Genomic DNA, 19,358 nt, shown 5'->3' with positions numbered 1-19,358 from the left:
TAACAAAGCTTTATTTCCTCCTTTGACTTCCAGCAAATTATTATTATTAAAGACCTGAAAGGCTGCACATGGCATGCCACTCACTTATTGAATGGCTTCATTTTATTGGACTTCTCAAAAGCACCTCATAAATTATGGCATTGATTAAAAATACACAAATTAAGCACAGCCTAACCTTATCCAGGTTTAGTGAAGGTCTAGGTTCTAGTGGAAATCAAGAAATGGGCATGGGCAGGACATGTAGCGCGAAGAAAGGATAACCGATGGTTGCTCAGGGTAACAAACTGGATTCCAAGGGAAGGAAAGCGTAGCAGGGGGCAGCAGAAAGTTAGGTGGGCGGATGAGGTTAAGAAGTTCACAGGGGTCAAGTGGATGCAGCTAGCATAGGAGAGGGTTAATTGGAGGAATATGGGAGAGGCCTCCGCCCTGCAGTGGCTATAGTCAGGCTGATGATGATGATGAACCTTGTCTAGAACACCCTTACCAGACGAACTTTTCTTTCTAAAAATGAGTATACGCTCCACCTAATACAGTCAAACCCCTCAATAACGAAAGCTGTCAAGAAGGAAATTCTCGCGGCAACGAAAAATTCTTGCGGACCCGGCGAACTTTCATACAGTTCAATGCATTTTCCCCCCCTCAACAACAAAGTTTTTAAAAAGCAGTCCTGCATTAACAAAAGTTTGAGGTAGTGATCTGCAACATTTTTTCAGCATGTCAGCCAGTTGGGAACAGAGAAATGGCAAAACTGCAGCAGCACACTCATCCGACAAGTTAGGCCCGTTCATTTTTGTCAAGCACCGGCGCGGCCATTGCTGTTTACTTTCTGTTGGTTCGGTAATGATGATGATAGCAACGAGATTTTTTTGTTTTTTGCAGTGAAAGCGAGTGTTTGCTAGCCTGTCTGTTGGCAAATACGCATGCACATGACGTTTTTTGACGACACTGCTGCCAGAGCAACGAACCCTTCTTTTTCTTTTCACTGCCACGCCGATCATGTCATCTCGCCATTCGCCTCGTGCACGCCTATTTCGCTCGTTACTCGCGTGTGTCCAGTGTTTCTTCTTTTGGCCTGTCAGAAACATGCCACCTCCTGTCAACAAGCAGAAGTTTTTGACGCTGCAAGAAAAGTCTGCAATCATCGCCGAAGCTGCATAAGGCAGAAAGAAGTATGACATTGCGGAGGAATTCAGTATCCCGTGCAGCTCACTTTCTACGATTCTGAAAGCCAAGAACAGCATCCTGGCGGCCCTTCAGAACGGCGCGCGCGTGCAGAACAAGACGATGGCAATGCCGGTCTATGAAGAGGTCGACAAAGCTGTATATCAGTGGTTCCTCGACAAGATGCCTTCGTCTGGAAGCCTTCTGCAGCACAAGGCGACTGACCGCGTGCATTCTGGGGCACGACATAAGGCGAGCATCGGATGGCTAAGCCGATTTAAAGTGTGGCATTGCATTGTTGCCAAGGTGTTGTCGGTGGAGTCTGTCAGCATCGAGGCTGAAGCAGCCTTGTCCTGGATGCAGGAAAGCTATGAAAAAAAAATGGACAAATAAGAGGGGGAGTCTGTGAGTGGGCACTCACAGACTCCCCCGTCCTGGATGAAATAAAGCTATGAAAGAATAATGGACGAATACAAGCTCTCTGAAATTTATAATGCGGATGAAACTGGCTTTTTTTATGAAATGTTACCATTAAAAATGCTCAACCTGAAGGGACAAAATGCCATGGATGCAAGCTGAGCAAAAAACGGGTGACAATACTTTTTTGCTCAAACATGAACAGATGCGACAAGCATCCCCTCCTTGTGATCAGCCAGAGCAAGACACCACGGTGCTGTAAAGGTAACCGAAGGCTTCTGGTCGAGTACACTGCTAACCAGAAAGCTTGGATGACGCACGCAATATTCTCGAGCTGGCTGGAAGCCTTTGGTGCGGATATACAAAAGCAGGGCAGATCCATCTGCTTTTTTTTGGATAACTGCAGTGCCCACCACATAGATGTTGTCCTGACGAGCATCAGCCTGATTTTTTTTCTTCGAACTACACGTTCATTATCCAACCTTTTGACCAAGGGGTTATTAAGAGTTTCAAATCTGCGTACAGCGGGAGACTCATCCGGCAAATGCTGCTAAACATCGAAATGAAGCGACCGACAAAAACTGATCTTTTTATGATGCTGGAGGTGCTTGCCACAGCGTGGACTGCTACTTCGGCCACCCTTGTCCAGAATTGCTTCAGACACGCCGGTTTCGCAGCTGGTCAGCACGCCTTGGCAGAATTGGAAGCGAGTGTTCCTGCAAGCGGTGACGATCTGCAGCCACTAATTGAAGCATAGGACGCGCTTTGCAGTGTCGATGCAATGGTGCCAGACGCTGTTCAACTGGATGACTTTTGTATGCGGATGCAGACTTGATCGCGTTTGAAAAATTCAGTGACAGCGCTATCATCGACAGTGTGCGCGAACGAAATGAGGAGAGCGACAAGGATGGTGAAAGCAAAGCACAAGGAAAGCAAGTAAACTCGCGTGATTTGCTTGGTGCTTTTGATGTTATTCGCACTTTCCTCGGCAACCACAACGACGAAGTATGCAAAGCTTATCTAACTGCGAAGCCAGAGTCGTGAAGCTCCTGCATAGCAGTGTGAGGCAGAGCAAAATAAGCGACTTTTTTAATTAAATTTTCGTTCTGGAAAATAATGTGTGTGCTTACTTGAACCCTCAGAAAGCTATTGTTTATTCCCAAGTACCTTAAAAGTGCAGTACATGGGCTCTTGCCTTCTTAACACACATCAATTGCTTACTTCCCTTTATATTTTTGATCTTCATTTGTCCAGCTGCATTGTGGTTAAAAGACAAAATATGGAAGAAGAATGACAAGCTACTTGAACTAGCATGTGCAAAATGAGCATCTGTTCAGAAGGGCCATCCTTGTTCTGTCATCTTCTAACCACAAAGTAGTATACAGGAATGAGGATGCTAAACCAACTTGCCCCAGTAGCAGTTTAGTTCGCTATCTTTGATCATTAACCCATTTCCTAGCAATTGCTTTTTTAAGGGAAAATAGCCTGCACAAATCAAACAAATGCTCTTAAATTGAACCTCAACAATATCAAAAGCTGGTGCAATACATAAGGTATGCAACTTGACATTAACAATGGTAAATACATGCACACATCAACACTGTCCACCGTACTGCTCACTTCCTATTCACCATTCTTTTTTTTCATCTCAATAGGAAGAACAGGCTCAGCCAGGATTACTGTGAATACTGCCCTTCCATCATGCACGTATCCATCTTTGAAACAGGTTGGTTGGTTTTTGGGGTTTAACATCCCCAAAGCTTCTTATGCTATGAGAGATGCCATAGTGGAGGACTTCGGAAATTTCGACCACCTGGGGTTCTTTAACATGCACTGACATCGCACAGCACACGGGCGCCTTGCTTTTCGCCTCCATAGAAAAGTGGCCGCCGAGGTCTGGATTCGATCCCGCATCCTTGGGAACAGTAGCCAAGTACCCTAACCACTGCGCCACCCCGGTTGGGCCCATCTTTGAAATAAATAAACCCTCCATCCCATAATTGCAGCTAACTTGTCTCAGGCAGCTCACAACTTGAATATAATCAATCTGAATCATATCATACAATAGGTTATCATAACTTCTTGAAACTACCTTCATTACGAAAATCGCTGCTCTACAAAATGCTCACCAACTACAATTACAACATTAAATATCTGCTGCCTAGGTTTGTGATCTATGCAAGGCTCATATAATATGTTTGCTTCATTCATGCTACACTCGCAGACTGAAAATTCGGACCCTGATGTTTTGGACATGCGTCATTATTTGGACTTATCGCTGTACGATGACAAGCTCCATGAAATTAATGCATAACAGCGCCTAGAATTTTTGACTGCTCAATTATTCAGACCTCATTCGCATTCTTCACAAAACTGTAGCCAATCGGCAAACCACCATATATTATGTATAGTAGAACATTATGAATTAATACATAACAGCGCCTAAAATTTTGGACACACTGCAACTGACTGCTCGATTTTTCAGACTTCATTCGCATTCACCACAAACTAGCCAATAGGCAAACCACCATATATTATTTATAGTAGAACATTATGAATTATCAAATAAATTTAAATTCAAGCTAGAAAAGTGCCTATTAGATGTGCAAGAAATACCATATTTACTCGTGTAATGAACACACTCGCATAATGAACGCACCCCCAACTTTATTCGTCAAAATTTGCATTTTTTTTTCTCCCGCGTAATAAACGCACTCCCAATATTCATCCATTGTAGTCCTGTGAACAGCTTTCCCACTTAACTCGATCCACCTGTTCGCATGGCAACAGATGCAGCAGTCGTGTGGCGCCTCCTCGCCCTAGCACTCTTTTTCTATAATTCATCCCCCCCCCCCCTCAATGCTCCTGGCCGCTTCCAACAATACGAAACGTTCAGGAGCCAGTGCCAACCGGTGGCGCCAGCACGGCAGCGGGAGCATGCAGAGACAGCCAATCAAAACATGCCACAGGACTATGCCACTGTCTGTGGCATAGTCCTAGCCGTACTTTTTCTGGCAGCCATTACCGCAAAACGAAAATGTTGTAAGTTGCTCCGACTTGCTCATTTTTTTGTGCCTTCTGTGTAATTGCGTTTTGCTGTGGGCGATGGGCCGCAATGTCAGTTAAATGACCGGCTTCAAGTTACAGGATGTGGAGTATGCAATTAAGCATGGGAATCGTGCAGCCGGTAGGCATTTTGGAATACACAAAGTATGCGTGCGTTACTGGTGGAAGCAGCTCGACAAGCTGCACGCTAAGAAATCGGGAGCGGCGTGCCTTTAGGGAACCAAAGACGGGGAAAAATTCCTGGTGTGGAAGATGTCCTAAAATGTGTCCTGGACCTGTGCGAAAGGAAGGCTGTGTCGTTTCACATGAAATGATTAGGGCACAAGCGCAAGCCACAGCCAGGAAGCAGGGTATCGCAACCATCGCTTTCAAAGGGAGTAATGGGTGGACAACACGCTTCATGCGGCGCAACAGACTGCTTGAGGAGGCGCACATCACTTTGTCAGCGACTGCCTCCTTGCTACGAAGAGAAGGTAGCAGACTTTCACAAGTTTGTGATAGGCCTGTGGCGGAACCAAGAATTTCTTGTCTCGCAAATCGGCAACGCCGATCAGACACCCAACAACTTCCAACGTGCCGATGAGCCAGATGGTCAATGAAAGAGGAGCCCGCAGTGTGCTCATCAAAACGATAGGCGCTGAGAAGCAGTGCTTCACAGTAATGCTGGCTATCACGGCAGACTGCAGGAAGTTGCCACCTTACGGCACTTGTCCTGTGTCCCTTCTTTTCTTGTCCTTTGCAATCTGAGCTGTTTTACATTATAAACATCTACCAATTTGCCCAATTCAACGTTTTGCTAAACTACTAGTCAAAGTGTGCAGAACTCATCTATGCTGGGGCCTTCCCGAATACCAAAAATACTCATTAATTGAGCCATCAAGGAACCATGAAAAAATGGTCTAATTATTGAATGGCCCTAAAAAACTGCCAAAAGCCTAATGAACACATGGAATGTTAATGTCTATATATTTGACAAGAAAACCATGCACCAACAACTCTTCGTAGTTTCTTCGTTAACTCGAAGTTGTAAAATCCGGAAAACATTTCGAGATAAGTGGAGTTTCGAGTTAAGCAAAATGCTGAAAATTTCTGGCAACAGCCCCTGGCGATTCGTTGCGCACCGCCACCGCCAGCACTTGTCATTGCCGCTGGTGCACATCGCACGGAGCTACACGGGACTCTGCGAAAGAGGCACATTTTCATCGTTGCTTTGTTACCGCCCCATCGTCGTTCAGTCACGGAGAGTACAGTTATGCTACATCCCATTTCTAACACTACACCGCTTGAAATACAATAACACTGATGAAATCTTTTACGCATTGAGTTAAAAAAAAAAATAAGGTCACAGCGTAGTGGTGTGCTGCTACAGATGCATACTTGCATTGCAAGCAGTGACTTTCTCTTGCTCCTTTCGGAAATTAACAATATCTAGCCACACTAGCCTTTTTATTTTCCTTTACTACCATACCAAACTTTTAATGAATTGTCTCGATGTGCCCATATATGCACGGATAAGACGAAGTGGGCGTCTGCAGGTTTTTCGTTCAAACCGGACTAGAAAAACAAACTTCGCTCGCAAAAAAAAAAAAAAAAAGTCAGGACGGAAATTGAGTAAAAGCCTTCTGCAATTGGCTACCTCGCGAGCTGCTTCTGGGTGAGACTCGAAATTTTCCAAAAACCTAGAACCTGAGCGCGACAGCGACGAGCAAAAATGCTTTGGCAGCCCTCGGCCTGTCGCGCCCGTTGACGGGTCGAGGGCTGCCATAATAAACGAGGGCTGCCATAATAAAGCTTTTGTAATAAACTCAAAAGAATTCTCAGGAAAAACCGAATTTTATTATTTTAGAAGGCAGAACTGGATAATGCTTTGCCTGCTTTGCGTTGGCATCCAGCTGACAAAAGCGTCCTCGAGCTGCTGAACGCATTGCATAAGCCGTTGGTCGCCGCCGCTGCATTCAACTTTGTTGCGGAGAAGCATTGCAGACACCACATACACAACAAAAATCAATCAACGCTTCGTGCACATAGCGCGACGAAACAGAACCACACAATCACTAAATCGCTTTTGCTGCTCTGCACGTGCGAAGGGCAACTGACCGAACCTTGCTGAACTGGCTGAACAAACTGCCCAATAAAACTCATCAGCCCCCGCGCGCGAGCGACACTCACGTGACTGCTCCCAAGGTGAAAAACGGCTGCATCCACGGGAATTTTGTATTCGCTCTTCGAACGTGACCACGTTCGGCACTTAGTATAGGTACAAAACACTCGCTCGAAGCCCCTATCACCTTTCAGTAATGACGGTTGCCTTCGGTTCTTCTGGTCAAAATTTCGAGATATCCGCATTAAGCCCGAAAAACGCTTCGGGAGCTAATACATAGCACCTATGAGAGGTGAAGGCGCGGCGTGAAAAATTTTCGACTCGACAGATTTTTCGAGATGTGCGAGTTCGTGTTAACGATGGTTTACTGTAGTTTACTTTGCCCACTGTCAGAAATGTCAAACAATTGCTCCAAAATTGTGAGTGCCTTCGCAGCTGTTTTCACAGTGAAATGCATTAGCAGTGGTTTCTCTTTCACTGCTGGCCTTGCCGCTTTCTCAGGATGTTTCACAGTATGGAGCATGAGGATTATACAAGTGAAGCATCCTAAAAATGTGGCGGTTCAGCGAAACCGCAGTGGTAGGTTCTTTCACATCTGGACTCCGACTAGAGTAATCAAGGGCATTTGTCTGTGACATGTGCACGGCAGTACAGCCATCAAACACCGGTTGCCACCTGTCTGTATAAAAGGTTGCATAGCTAGGCAGTCAAACATCAGAAAGGGCACTAAACTGCTGACCCCCTCCTCCACTATAATTATTATCAAAAGTTTATGTAAAGTGATTTTTCTATAAATGTTAATTTTTCAGACAGCCTGATTATTTGCTCCCTAGCAAGTCTTAAAAAAATCGGTCGTCGACTTTAATTGCAAAATTCCAATCAGAGTACAACTTCCATTCAAACAAACTTTGACCAAGTGTCCACTGCGTAATGTTGCAAACTTTTCAGCCTCAGCTGTTCTTTTCACATATTACACAGTGAAAAACCCATTATGTTCTGCCATCTGAATTCATTTCCTTTCTTCAGGTGCTCTGAATCTTTTATAAGCTCATATAATCCCAACAGCCTTCAATAAGTTCTCAGAAGCCCATGTGTCTCTGCTTCCATTTCTACCTGTGTAACACTCATAGAGATGCACTGCCCGTAAAAAAAAATGGCCGAACACAACAATTACTAGCTCCACAGTGAGAGTGAAAGTAAAGTGGCAACAGCAAGGTTGATGCTGTGAAATGCAGATTTAGCTGCTCAAGGAGCCCATAAAACACATTAAAGAACCCCAAGGGCTTTGCAGAACCCAATGTGAAGAGCTCTTTACTATAAGTCAGCTGCAACTAAAACAAAAAAAAAAAAAACAAAAAAAAAAAAAAAAAAACAGATTCCCTTTAAAAGATGCTGTACAGCCAATGGCATTAACTGACCTTCAGGATGCCACAGTCAATGACTACACAAACTGTTTAACACTTCTATCACTGATTTTGTGTTAAATGACAAGATGGACTAATCATACAGTTAAACACCCACATTCTGCCTTTCATGGCACAGTGCAGAAGCATTGCTTTTGGCTGTTGTACAGTTAAACATCCACGTTCTGCCTTTCATGGCACAGTGCAGGAGCATTGCTTTTGGCTGTTGTGTGGCCAGAAATATACTGCTTATTGTAAAGGCATGCCGTTTACTTTCCCTCAGAGAATAGAGAATCGCTCTCAAGTTGTATTCTTGGGTTGTGTGCAGCCCACTGTTTGCACGGCAAAGCCCATAGTGGGCTCACTGTTCAAGCTAAAGACATTACCTCCTCGTGCGTTCCAAAAAGGCCATCTCAGCATCTGCAATTCTGTACCGCATCCAGTGGTCCTGTAAACAGAAGGTAAGCAACCTGTTATGCTGTAGCACGTTCAAGCCATACTGGTCTGCTTACCTCCGAATGAGGCTCACAGCCTTCAACAAAGAGAGTGGGCCGGAAGTTGCGTCGCCTGATGTCACTTCCTGGCGGTAACTTGGACACTAGCTCATCGAGGGATGCCTTTGACAGCACTTGAAATGATGACCTATCCTGGAAGGCTACCTGGAAGCAGAAAAAGGCAAAGTGCAAACCGCACGTTAGTTCATCAAACAGAATGAGAGCCACATATCAGAACTGAAGCTCTTTTTACAAAACATTACTCCTACAGCACCCACATTCTGAGAAATAGAATTGTGCTGAGTTGGAAGCAAATGAGAACAAGCGTTGCTTTAGGATGTATGCTATAACATTATGGTGGCTAACGTCTAAAAGCACCATGGGCCATGAAGTTTCGGTTTGGTTTTGTGGGGTTTAACGTCCCAAAGCGACTCGAGCTATGAGACGCTGTAGTGGAGGGCTCCGCGGTGTAGCTGAAGAAATACATTCTGGGCAGTCTGGAAGCAGTTTTGGCACCACGTCTAAAGTGAGCTTCCCTCACGGGATCTGCACTTATCACGAGCACATAGTCCCATATGAAGAACGAATTTAGTGTGGTTCAAAGTGAGGCTTACCTACCGCCGCAAAAAAATTGAGTTCGACATTGTCGAACATAGTCATCAAGCGTTAGTTGACCACAGATACAACAAAGATGCATATCTTCATTATAACCAAGGTTGGATGTTCATTATACAGTCGAACCCATAAATAACGAAAGCCCTCAAGAACAAGTTCTCGAGGCAACGAATAAATCTGGCGGCTCTGGCGAATGCCCACAGAACTCACAGCATTTGCCTCCTCTCAAAGCAAAGCTTAAAAAAGTCCCGCATTAATAAAAATTTGAGGAAGTGACCTGCAAAATTTTTCGGCCCATGAGCCAATTGGAAACATAGAAGTACTGGAATTGCAGCAGCGCACTTATCCAACAAGCATAGGTGCAGCCATCGCTGTTTACATTCTGTTGGTGAAATGATAGCTACTTTTTTTTTTCGCTGAAAATGCCGCCTTGGCAGACTATCTGTTGGCAACAGCACAGGCACATGACACTTCCATCATGTGACACCACCACCAGCAGCAAACACTACCCATGCCGCCGCTCCACTGTTGCCGTCCATCACATGCATACTGTGATTGATCCCGCCTTGCTGACGTTTGTGTTTTTTGAGCCCGTTGAAAAGGTGCTGCCATCAGTTAAGAAGCGCAAGGTTTTGACTCTTCAGGAGAAGTCTGCAGTCATCGTCGAAGCTGCGTAAGGCAGAAAAAAGTCTGATATTGCAGAGAAGTTTGGCATCCCATGCAGCTCACTTTCTACAATCCTGATATTCAAAAACAGCATCATGGTGGCACTTCAGAACGCTGCAAGCCTGCAACGCAGGACTCTGGCAACGCCGGTTTATTAAGACGTTGACAAGGCCGTATTCCAGTGATTGCTTGACAAGAGGGCGAACAAGTTGCCTTTGTCTAGAAGCCTTGTACAGCAGAAGGCTGTTGACTTCACGTGTATTAGAGGGCACGACAGCTTTAAGCAAGTGCCAGATGGCTAAGCTGACTCAAAGCATGGCACAGCATCGTCACTAAGGTGTTGTCAAGAGCGCCATCGAGCTTCGATGCTGAAGCTGCATCATCCTGGATGCAGGAAAGCTACGAAAACATAGTGAACGAATACGAGCCCTCTGACATTTAAAATGAGGATGAGATCAGATTTTTTTTATGAAATGTTGTCGTCAAAAACGCTCGACATGAGGTGGCAAGAATGCCATGGCGGCAAGCTGAGCAAAAAGCGGGTTACCATTCTTTTGTGTTCGAGCATGGATGGCTCGGACAAGCATCCTCTCCTCGTAATCGGTGGCCGTGAGGGCGTTCTCCCCTTTCAGGGTAACCCGGTGGGGGAACAAAGGAACTGTTTTCAGTGTTATTTCACTCACTGCATGCCGACTGCTCGCATCGATTCCTTTGAAGCAGGTGTGCAACGACTTCCTCCTCACTCTCAAGTCAGAGCCCACCATGTGGAGGGGGGAGGGGGGGCATGTGTCATCAAGAGTGAGAGTGTGCAAGCGTGCGATATTGAAGTGAATTCGGGGGCACTGGTGTTCTTGATTCTTTTGTCTAAAGATGTAAATAAATGCTCCAACTCCGTACTCCTTCGTTCAATGGCACTTCTTTCCTGGGTGGCTGAGGATCTGTCGAGCAGCACCCGAGACCCACCTCTAACAACTGGCTGGGAGCAGTTGAATCGACTATGTGATCTGGCGCTGCTTCTGCAGGTAAATTCTTGAAGTTTGCTTGAAATCCCCCAGTCTTCAGATTTTGCGCTATTAATCTGAGCTGTTGGTTATCTCGCTACAACAGCCAGTCAGCAAAGTCAGACCTAAGAGCAGCAACCATGGATCTAGGAAAGTGTTAGAGGTCAGATTTGCTGTTGTTGTGCAAAGAGTTTGGCGTGGAGCATGGGCGTCAGCAGGGGTTGCAAAAGAGGCACGAAAAATCGACATTACAAGAAATAGTTGAAAGTGCCAGCTGAAATTGTGGAGAGTTCCGCACAGACCTAAGTGTAGAAATCACTGACAAAAGAGTTTAAACCCAAGAAGCCATTCCCTTGTTTCAATGTCAGGAGACTGGTCATATTACTGCAAAATGCAAACATCTGCAAGTAGCCTTCTCATACGGAAATGACACTGACAAAAATTTGGAGTAGGAGCTCGAAGTAAATGGAAAGGCGTGCAGAGTCCCTCGGGATAGCGATGCCGCAATGGACATTGTTTGGTTTGGTTTGTGGGGTTTAACGTTCCAAAGTGATGTTCCAAAGCTCTCGTGTATCATCCACTGTTTTATAGCCTCTGTGTTCATTGAAAGCCTCCTTAGTTGCATGCTGTGCATTGCCTTTTTGTGAACCTCGTGTCTATGTACTTTAGTGTTAGTGTGAATTCCTCTGTATCGTCTCTTGCTGTGTATAAAGTTTGTATTGTTTGTTACTTCCGACTCTGACCCTTACTCTGGCTTGAACCGGCGAAAGCTGGACACCAAACGGCCACCCCCTTCTGTCACTACAAGTAGCTGACTTCCAGCTGATCTTGACACGCAAGTTGAGGTCATCTCCTTTGAGACCAGCACAGGTGCCCCCACACACTGCAAGGGTGTCTAGGAGTGTGCGCACCAATAGTGGCGTATCGTCAATAAATTATCATTATTAACGGGTGATAAACCACATACTATTAAATGGCTGACTGGTGCCAGCAACCAACCCCAGAGCCCAAGAAAGGGAAGGGCAGAAACTTGCATGCAAGTCTTTCCCATACAAGCTGTACACTATGACTACTATAACCTAATACAATTAAACCATGATATAAAGATCTCCAGTGTAACCAAATTTTCAATGTAAGGAAGTATTCGAGTTTATATAACATTGCTCGCATAGAAAACCGTGCATTTTCAGCCTCTTAACGTAACAAAGTAGTTCTGGCACACTTTCAATGTAACGAAATTTAGTTGCTGGCTCATGGGCCACTGGAAGAATTGAATAAAAGTATACTGTGACTGTTTTAGGCTAAAAAATGCCTTTAAAAACTGCTGCAGCGCGGTGCAGCTATGAGCCATAGCATTACTATACATCTGGCAGCTGTGATAATAAAGCACAGGCGACACTAGAAAATGTCGTGTCGAACAAGTCCTCTGGATGACTCTAGCATTAACTCATTGCTCATGCAGCCACACTGGTTGTTTTGGTGCATACAGTTGACACAGTCTAGGCCTAGCCACCGAAGCATGCGTGTTGTGTTTTTTAATGGTATTGTGGTACTTTACCATACGCAAACCTGTGCCTTGTGCTGCGTTTTTATGTGCGCGCCTGACATCTCAGACAACATGAGTGGCAAATGCAAAGTCCTAATCCTCGAAGACATGCTCCAAGCCGTACAAAATGGTGAAAAGAAGGATGTTGCCACCCGGTTCGGTATACTCCAGAGCTCCCTTTAGATGATTCTGAAGGCACAGAACTCTATCCTCGAAACGTGCAAAGAAAAAGGTTGAAGATTCCCATGTTAGATGATGTGGATAAGAACGTTTTTGTGTGGTTCATGTCGGTTAGGGAATAGAACATTCCCATCAGCGGCACATTACTGCAACAGAAGGCGAAGCATTTCGCCAGTCTGTTCGGCCACGATTTTCAGGCCAGCAGCGGGTGGCTGCATCACTTCAAAACCCGCCATGCCATCATGGGCAGAATCTTAAGTGGGAAGGAGGGGGGCTGCGCCAAGCCATAGGCAGCCAGCAGTGGCATGGCATGAAGCTCCACAAAGCAGTCATGAAGGCACTCTGAGAAATCTTTCTCCTTGCAAATGGCAGGCCCACCCCACAAACCAGATAATCAAGGAGGCACTCGCAACACAGCAACAGACTAAAACATATGCAGCAAGAGGGGGCCTGGAATGTATGACAGAACAGAGGAGTAGACTGCGGCGATGGATGTGACATGGAGTGAAGCTGTGCAGCAGTCTCCATCAAGCACAAGCCAGTCCAAAGAAAATGGCGAAGTATGATGCAGGGCTAAACATACATGGGGGTTGTCGTGAACAAAAATAGGAAGAGTTGTCTCATATCCTGGAGAAATGCCATCCAAGTAGCCTGTTTTGTAGACACACATTTACGCAATGCAGAAGTACCACCACCACCCCACAAAAGCTATGTCTGGTAAGGTTTGAACTGATGTGGAGCTGAACGGAAGGGTGGTGACGTAGGTGTATTGTATAGAATGGACAAAGTGTGGGCCAGAGTACACGCGACCTGTTTGGAGCACATGCGGCTAACTCTCAGTATAGGCACAAAGTAGCTCTGGGCTAGTGTATTTATCTACAGGTAAAAGTGCATACCAAAAAATAAAAAATTCTGGATTGTATGGAAAAGGATGTCCTGACTTTGAACCTCCCTATCCTCCAGGTGGGAGATTTCAATGCCCATTGGACTATGGACTAAGAAATTATGGACTATGAAATGGACAGAATCGGCAGGCTATTCGGAGTGGCCAGCAGAATGAAGCTGGTGGTGGCAAACACTATAGAGAAATGTAAAGGAAAAGTGATGTGGACAGTTGGCAACAAAACTTCCTCAATAGACTACTGCATCCTCTGCCCCAAGCTGTTAGATAAACTGCAAGCTATGGAAATTAACGAAGTAGGTGGCCACAGTCTTGGCAGTGACTACAACAGCATTTGGCTTACTTTTGGGGTGACAAAAAAGAAGCCAGCCAACACATACCACAAAAGACATCAACCGCTAATAGCTGCCCGTTACTGAGGAACTAGCTATACTCCTAGAGGAGGAGGCAGCAACCACTGATGTTGAGGCGCATGAGTACTTTGTACAGTGGATAACTAGAAAAGCGAAAATGGTGTGCAGTAAACACATAAGGATACAAGGCAAGCGGAAGCCAAAATGTTGGTGGGATGCAGAAGCAGCAGAAGCAATACAGAGGCAAAAAGAACAGTGCCGTAATCACAGGCTTACCTTAGGTACAGGGAGCAAGCAAGCAGTGGTTAATGAACTATGGCACAACTACAAAGAAACAAAGCAAAAGGCAGTGGTCATTATCTAGAAGAAAATTAACCACGTCCACATGAGCTCTCGGCTTTTTACTGAGCTCAAGGAAGCTGGCCCTGATGCTGCACACAAGTTCTGACAGCACATAAGAAGGGACGAGACGAAACCATCAACCTACATAGAACTGGAAGACCCAAGCACAGGTGAAATCTATAAAGAGGAGTGCTTATAATATGTGATCAAATACATGGCCAGTAAGCTGGTAGAATATCAAACAAATAAGTCTGAAATGGAAACAGCACTGACAGTCCAGCCAGGGAACGGAGACCTCATTACGCAGAAAGAACTAGACACAGCCATAAAACGCATTAATGCACAGCAGCAGGCCCAGATGGCATCTCCATCCAGCTAATAAAAAAAGCAGGGCCCAAAACAAGGGCGCGCTGAGAGATGCCCTGAACAGAGCGATGGCCTCAGCCTCCATGCCTGAAGAGTGGAAGAACTCATTAGTCCAGCTTGTGCCCAAGCGAGGTGGCAACAAGAAAGCGTAGAAAAACTATTGCCCTACCACAGTAACAACAGTGCTTTACTGTCTCTTTGCCCAGATTACTGACTCGCGGTTCCACAGAGGGGCAGAAAACTCAGCTGTGCTTAGAGAGCTACAGAATGTATTCAGACGAGGCCGCTGCATCGAGGATAACCTTTTTATTGTCACCCAGGCCATCGAGATTGCAGCAAAAGAGAACAGGCAGCTGGGCTTCCTTGACATCTCTGAAGTGCATGACTCCATTGACCATTGCACCCTGTGGGCAGTGATGAGTAGTGAGATGCTGGAAGAATGGCTACAGCTACTAGAGGCCATATACTGGGACAACATAGTTTCGGAGCCAAAGTCAGTACCTCATGGTCTTAGACAGGGATGCCTCATGTCGCTCACTGTTTATGCTATAAATGTCTTGTATGATGAAACGCTCGAAGATAGTAGTGTGAGCTTTAATCTTACCTACATGGAAAATGGCATTTCTTAACATTGATGTATCCCAGCCCTGCTATACACTGAAGACAATTTTGATAGCTGACTTGATTTTGGACCTCCAGTCCTTACTAGACGTATGCTCGGAGGAGTGTTCACGCTTAGGTCTCAGTTTCAACACCAAAAAATCGACGCTCTTGAAGACCAGTAGTATGAATGCAGGGAACGAGGAGCCAACCATGAGACTGCAGGGAAATGGGATGACCTGGACTAGGGTCTACAGGTCTCCGTGTCGAACTGGCTGCTGAGAGAGCTTATCTGAGGGACTATGAGGCAAAGCTCCGCAGCATGGCATTGGCGAGAAGAGCACATCTCAACTCAAGGGCATTGTGGGCTTTCAGCCGTTTCAAGGTTCTTAGGAACCTGTGGAAGTTGGTGACCATACCTGGGCTCACCTATGAAAACTTTGTACTGTGCACGTCTTTGGTGACACAAGGTGACCGTGAGGTCCAGCCGCGTGAGGCCAGCCACCTTGCGCTGGGGGTCCACGGATGCGTAACAAATGAGGCCATGCAAGGCAACCTGGGATGGTCATCCTTTAGGCACCTGAGACCACCACCAAGCTTGCCATGCAGCGCTGACTGAGTGCTCTGCCGGACGGTAGATGGTCCAGAGGTATACAAATACGTCATACTCAAATGCTCCAATGCTTTGAACGTGGAGGTTGGAAGTACGGGATTCTACAAGCCAACCTGTCAGAGATATTCCAGCCTGCATAGAGAAAGCAGATCCGCAACCAGGTTCAGGAAACAGAAATGAAGAGATGGCACAGTCAAGCAGCACGGGTGAAGTCATCCCTGGCGGTGTACTCCAGCGCAAAAGATGCCTTCGCTAAGGAGAACGTCTATGACACATGAGGCAGCGGGCTACTCTACGAGGCACGGAGCGGTGTTCTCTGCACAAGGACGACCAAGGCCAAGCACACCGAAGGCTTGGATACTAAGTGTCTCAGGTGTGACACGCCGATGAAACCATACTGCACGTTGTGATCGAATGCCCAAAGCTGCAACCCCCTCCCCCCCTCCTTTTTACAAAGGTGGTAACGGGACCGATGGAGATTCTTGACAGCACTCAGTCTGCAGTCGATGTCGTCATCCAAAGAGGCCACCCTAGCTAGAACAGGAGAGGTGACAAAGAGCCGCCTTGGAGACTGGTGGCGTAACAGAGAAGATTGTTGAAGGACTCCTTCTCCTTCCTTCTTCCTCTTTTTTTCTTTTTTTTTTCTAGACTATTTGACCCATGCACAGCATATGGTATAGGTTTTGCTTTTTTTACCCCTTTATCTCTTGGCCTGATCCAGAACTCTGATCCCTGACTACAAATGGGAGTGGCCACATCAGCATCATCAGGATTAGCTGATTGGGTCGACGCAGAAGTGCCGAAGATCCTGATGCGCTATGATCCAGCAGACATGTACAACGCTAATGAAACGCATTGTTCTATCACATGCTGGCGAATCATACATTAGCACTGAAAAGTGGACGGTGTCACCGAGGGAAAAATAGCAAACTGCGCATCTCGGTCTTGCTTTGTGACAGCATGGACAGCACCAATTAATGTGTGCCACTCGTCGTTTTGCAAAGCAAGAAGCCGTGGTGCTTTATAAATTCACGCCAGCTGCGAAGAGTACGCATCTGACCGAAAGTCATGGATGACGCGTGATATTGTCCATGGCTGGCTGCAAGCCTTCGACACAGACATGAAGACCACTGGACGTGATGTGTGCCTTACCTTGGACAACTGCTTCGAAAGTTTCTGTCACCGAAGTGCATTTCGTTAACAGTTCAGTCACTGGACCAGGGCATAACAAGTGTAAAGTGCGCATTTCGCTGGAGTCTCATTGATAAGCTTCTACTTGACCTGAGGCTCGAAGGCTCTACTACAGAGGACCTGTTTCAGGCACTTGAAATGTTGCCCGCGTCCTGGAAAGCCAACCCAAAGATTTTCAAACACTGCTTTTGCAAAGTGGGCCTCAAAGCAGCCGAAGCAGCTTGTCCTGAGGCGGACTTGAATTTGCTTGTGTTCTGGAAGAGGCTCCTGGTAAGAGTTCATAGCGTCTTCGCAGCGACAGTGCCATTCGGAAGGAGTAGACCTGGAGGATTATGTTTTAGAGTGCAGCTCTTTGGCGCCCATTCCTGCATTTCGCGTCGTAGTCACCATTGTCCCACATAACCAGCTCCGCAGCTGGGGCAGTATGTGCTCCTTCCTTCCCCCCCCCCCCCCTATTCCTCCGTGGTGGTGACCGCACGTGTTCTCCGACTGCTCCGCGTGATCCTGCCACCACCGTTCTCCGCACGTGTACCCCCCCTCCTCCCCCCCCCCCCTCTTCCTGCATGGCAGCAACAGTGTTCTCCAGTTGCCGAAGCGCCGGCTTGCTATCAGCAGATCACAGTGTGTGCATCCCAAACCAAAACGCAAAGCCACGTTGTCCTGACCCGCTAGCGGTGTCAGCGACATCAGTCAGTCGCTGCTATCTCTTCGCCGCAAAAAGTTCCTATGGGCCCAAGCGATGCCTCCCGCAACTTTCCGATAACGTAATTGCTCTCGACCACAAAGCTTTCTTCATGACAGTCAAGAACTGTTAGTGGGGTGTTTCTAAGAATATGTGTGAAAAATAAAAAAACATCTGTAATTGTACATATATGTCTTGCTCGAAATCTTTGCCTCAATCTATTGAAAAAGGTGAAACAGCTGATGAGCTGCGCTCAAATTTCGCATTAGGAAGTCACGTAATCGTCGGCAAATTTTTTGGAGACTCCTGTGCTCTCGCAATGGAGGAGGTGACAGTGGAAAGTATCGTGAACGATGTGGTGGGGAGCTCTCAAGACGACAGCAAAGGCAAAGCTGATATGCAGGACAAGTACAACATTCCAACCGTTCGCGAAGGGGTTGACGTGATCGACGTGCTCGGGCGGTTTGCTAGCGCAGAAGAAGATCAAAAGGCCATCCAGTCCCTTGGGCATACAAACGACATGCAACACATTTGCTGATGACGAAAAAAGTGCAAAGAAAGATGACCAATTATTTTCAGTAGTAATAAAGCATTTTAGCGTGTGAACATTGCATCCGTAACGTGGTTCGGAAGTTTCTTTGCATGTTGGGGGACAATTTTCAATGCAACGAAGTTTCGATGTAACGAAGTAACGTGCCGATTTTTTCTAACTTCATTACATCGAGGTTTAACTGCATGGCTTAACACAGGGTGGTTAGCCACACAACGTTAACTCTTGCAGCCTGGAAGAAGAAAGCCAAGAAGTAAGAGAAGGCAGGAAAGCTATGAGAAACAGCATAGGAAAGTGAAAGGTGGAGGAGACGAAAGGAAAAGACTTGGCAATTTCCCCCAGTTGGGTTAACCCGGAGGTGCTGTTCACAGTAAGCGGGTGCAGAAATGGTGTGTTGACTTCACCCAGAGGAGGTCCACACTCGACATTGGCTCAACCGCTAGTATCTCCTTTTCCTTTTTCACAAACTTTTCACAATGTGAACACCTCTGCGTCATGAAGAAAATGATGCATTCACGTGTGCCATCAAAACTGAGCCACATAGACTTGGTCATACTGGCACTGTGCATAAACTAAACAAAGGACAAACGATTTCTGTTTGGCACGTTTGCCACTAATTACAACGCTGACAAGCACACTTTCACTGATTTAGTGGGCTGCAAGTAACAGCTCACCATGTCGCAAGTGAAACAACCCAGCTTATAAGTAATGCAGAGAAAAATGCATCACCGAGGCCGTGCCATCCAGTCCTCTGTCAATGGTTGCCTGGTCAAGAAGAATCTTTACAAGCCGAATTTTGTCATTCTTGAGATAGTCCTTGAACCATTTGGAAGCTTCCTCCGACACTTCCACAGCCTGGTAACTGAACTTCCGAACTCTGCACACAGGAAAATGGCAAAGTAAGTGCAAAAAGTGCCACAGTGGCGAGGTGCTGGAAGAAAACATGTCTGTGTACACGTGCTCCAATATTCAAAAAGGACACTACTAAAATTGAACAAAAACCGTACTATCTAAAAGCACATAAATGGCACCAATTTGCAATATAATAAAGCAAGCATTCAATCAAAATGAAATAAGATGGACCACCTAGTAACAACAGTTTATTTTTGA

General features: G+C 46.1%; 1 protein-coding gene across 2 annotated transcripts in view; it reads right to left on the bottom strand.

Moving 5' to 3' along the window:
- The window catches only part of LOC146183558 (mitochondrial amidoxime-reducing component 1-like), a 65,575-nt gene that overhangs the window by 4,944 nt on the left and 41,273 nt on the right, over positions 1–19,358 (bottom strand). For both annotated transcript variants that reach the window (XM_084609144.1, XM_084609145.1), the window contains exons 4-6: positions 18,978–19,125; positions 8,661–8,807; positions 8,535–8,596 (exon numbers count right to left, since the gene is read on the bottom strand). In XM_084609144.1, the coding sequence (XP_084465270.1) occupies positions 8,535–8,596; positions 8,661–8,807; positions 18,978–19,125 (357 nt within the window). The remainder of the gene's footprint in view (positions 1–8,534; positions 8,597–8,660; positions 8,808–18,977; positions 19,126–19,358) is intronic.

This window comes from Amblyomma maculatum, chromosome 7, assembly GCF_055883805.1.
Source record: "Amblyomma maculatum isolate TAMU_Amacu chromosome 7, ASM5588380v1, whole genome shotgun sequence".
Lineage (NCBI taxonomy): Eukaryota > Metazoa > Arthropoda > Arachnida > Ixodida > Ixodidae > Amblyomma > Amblyomma maculatum.
The sequence above is the reverse complement of the archived record's forward strand: the minus strand, read 5'-3'. Positions and strand labels throughout refer to the sequence as shown.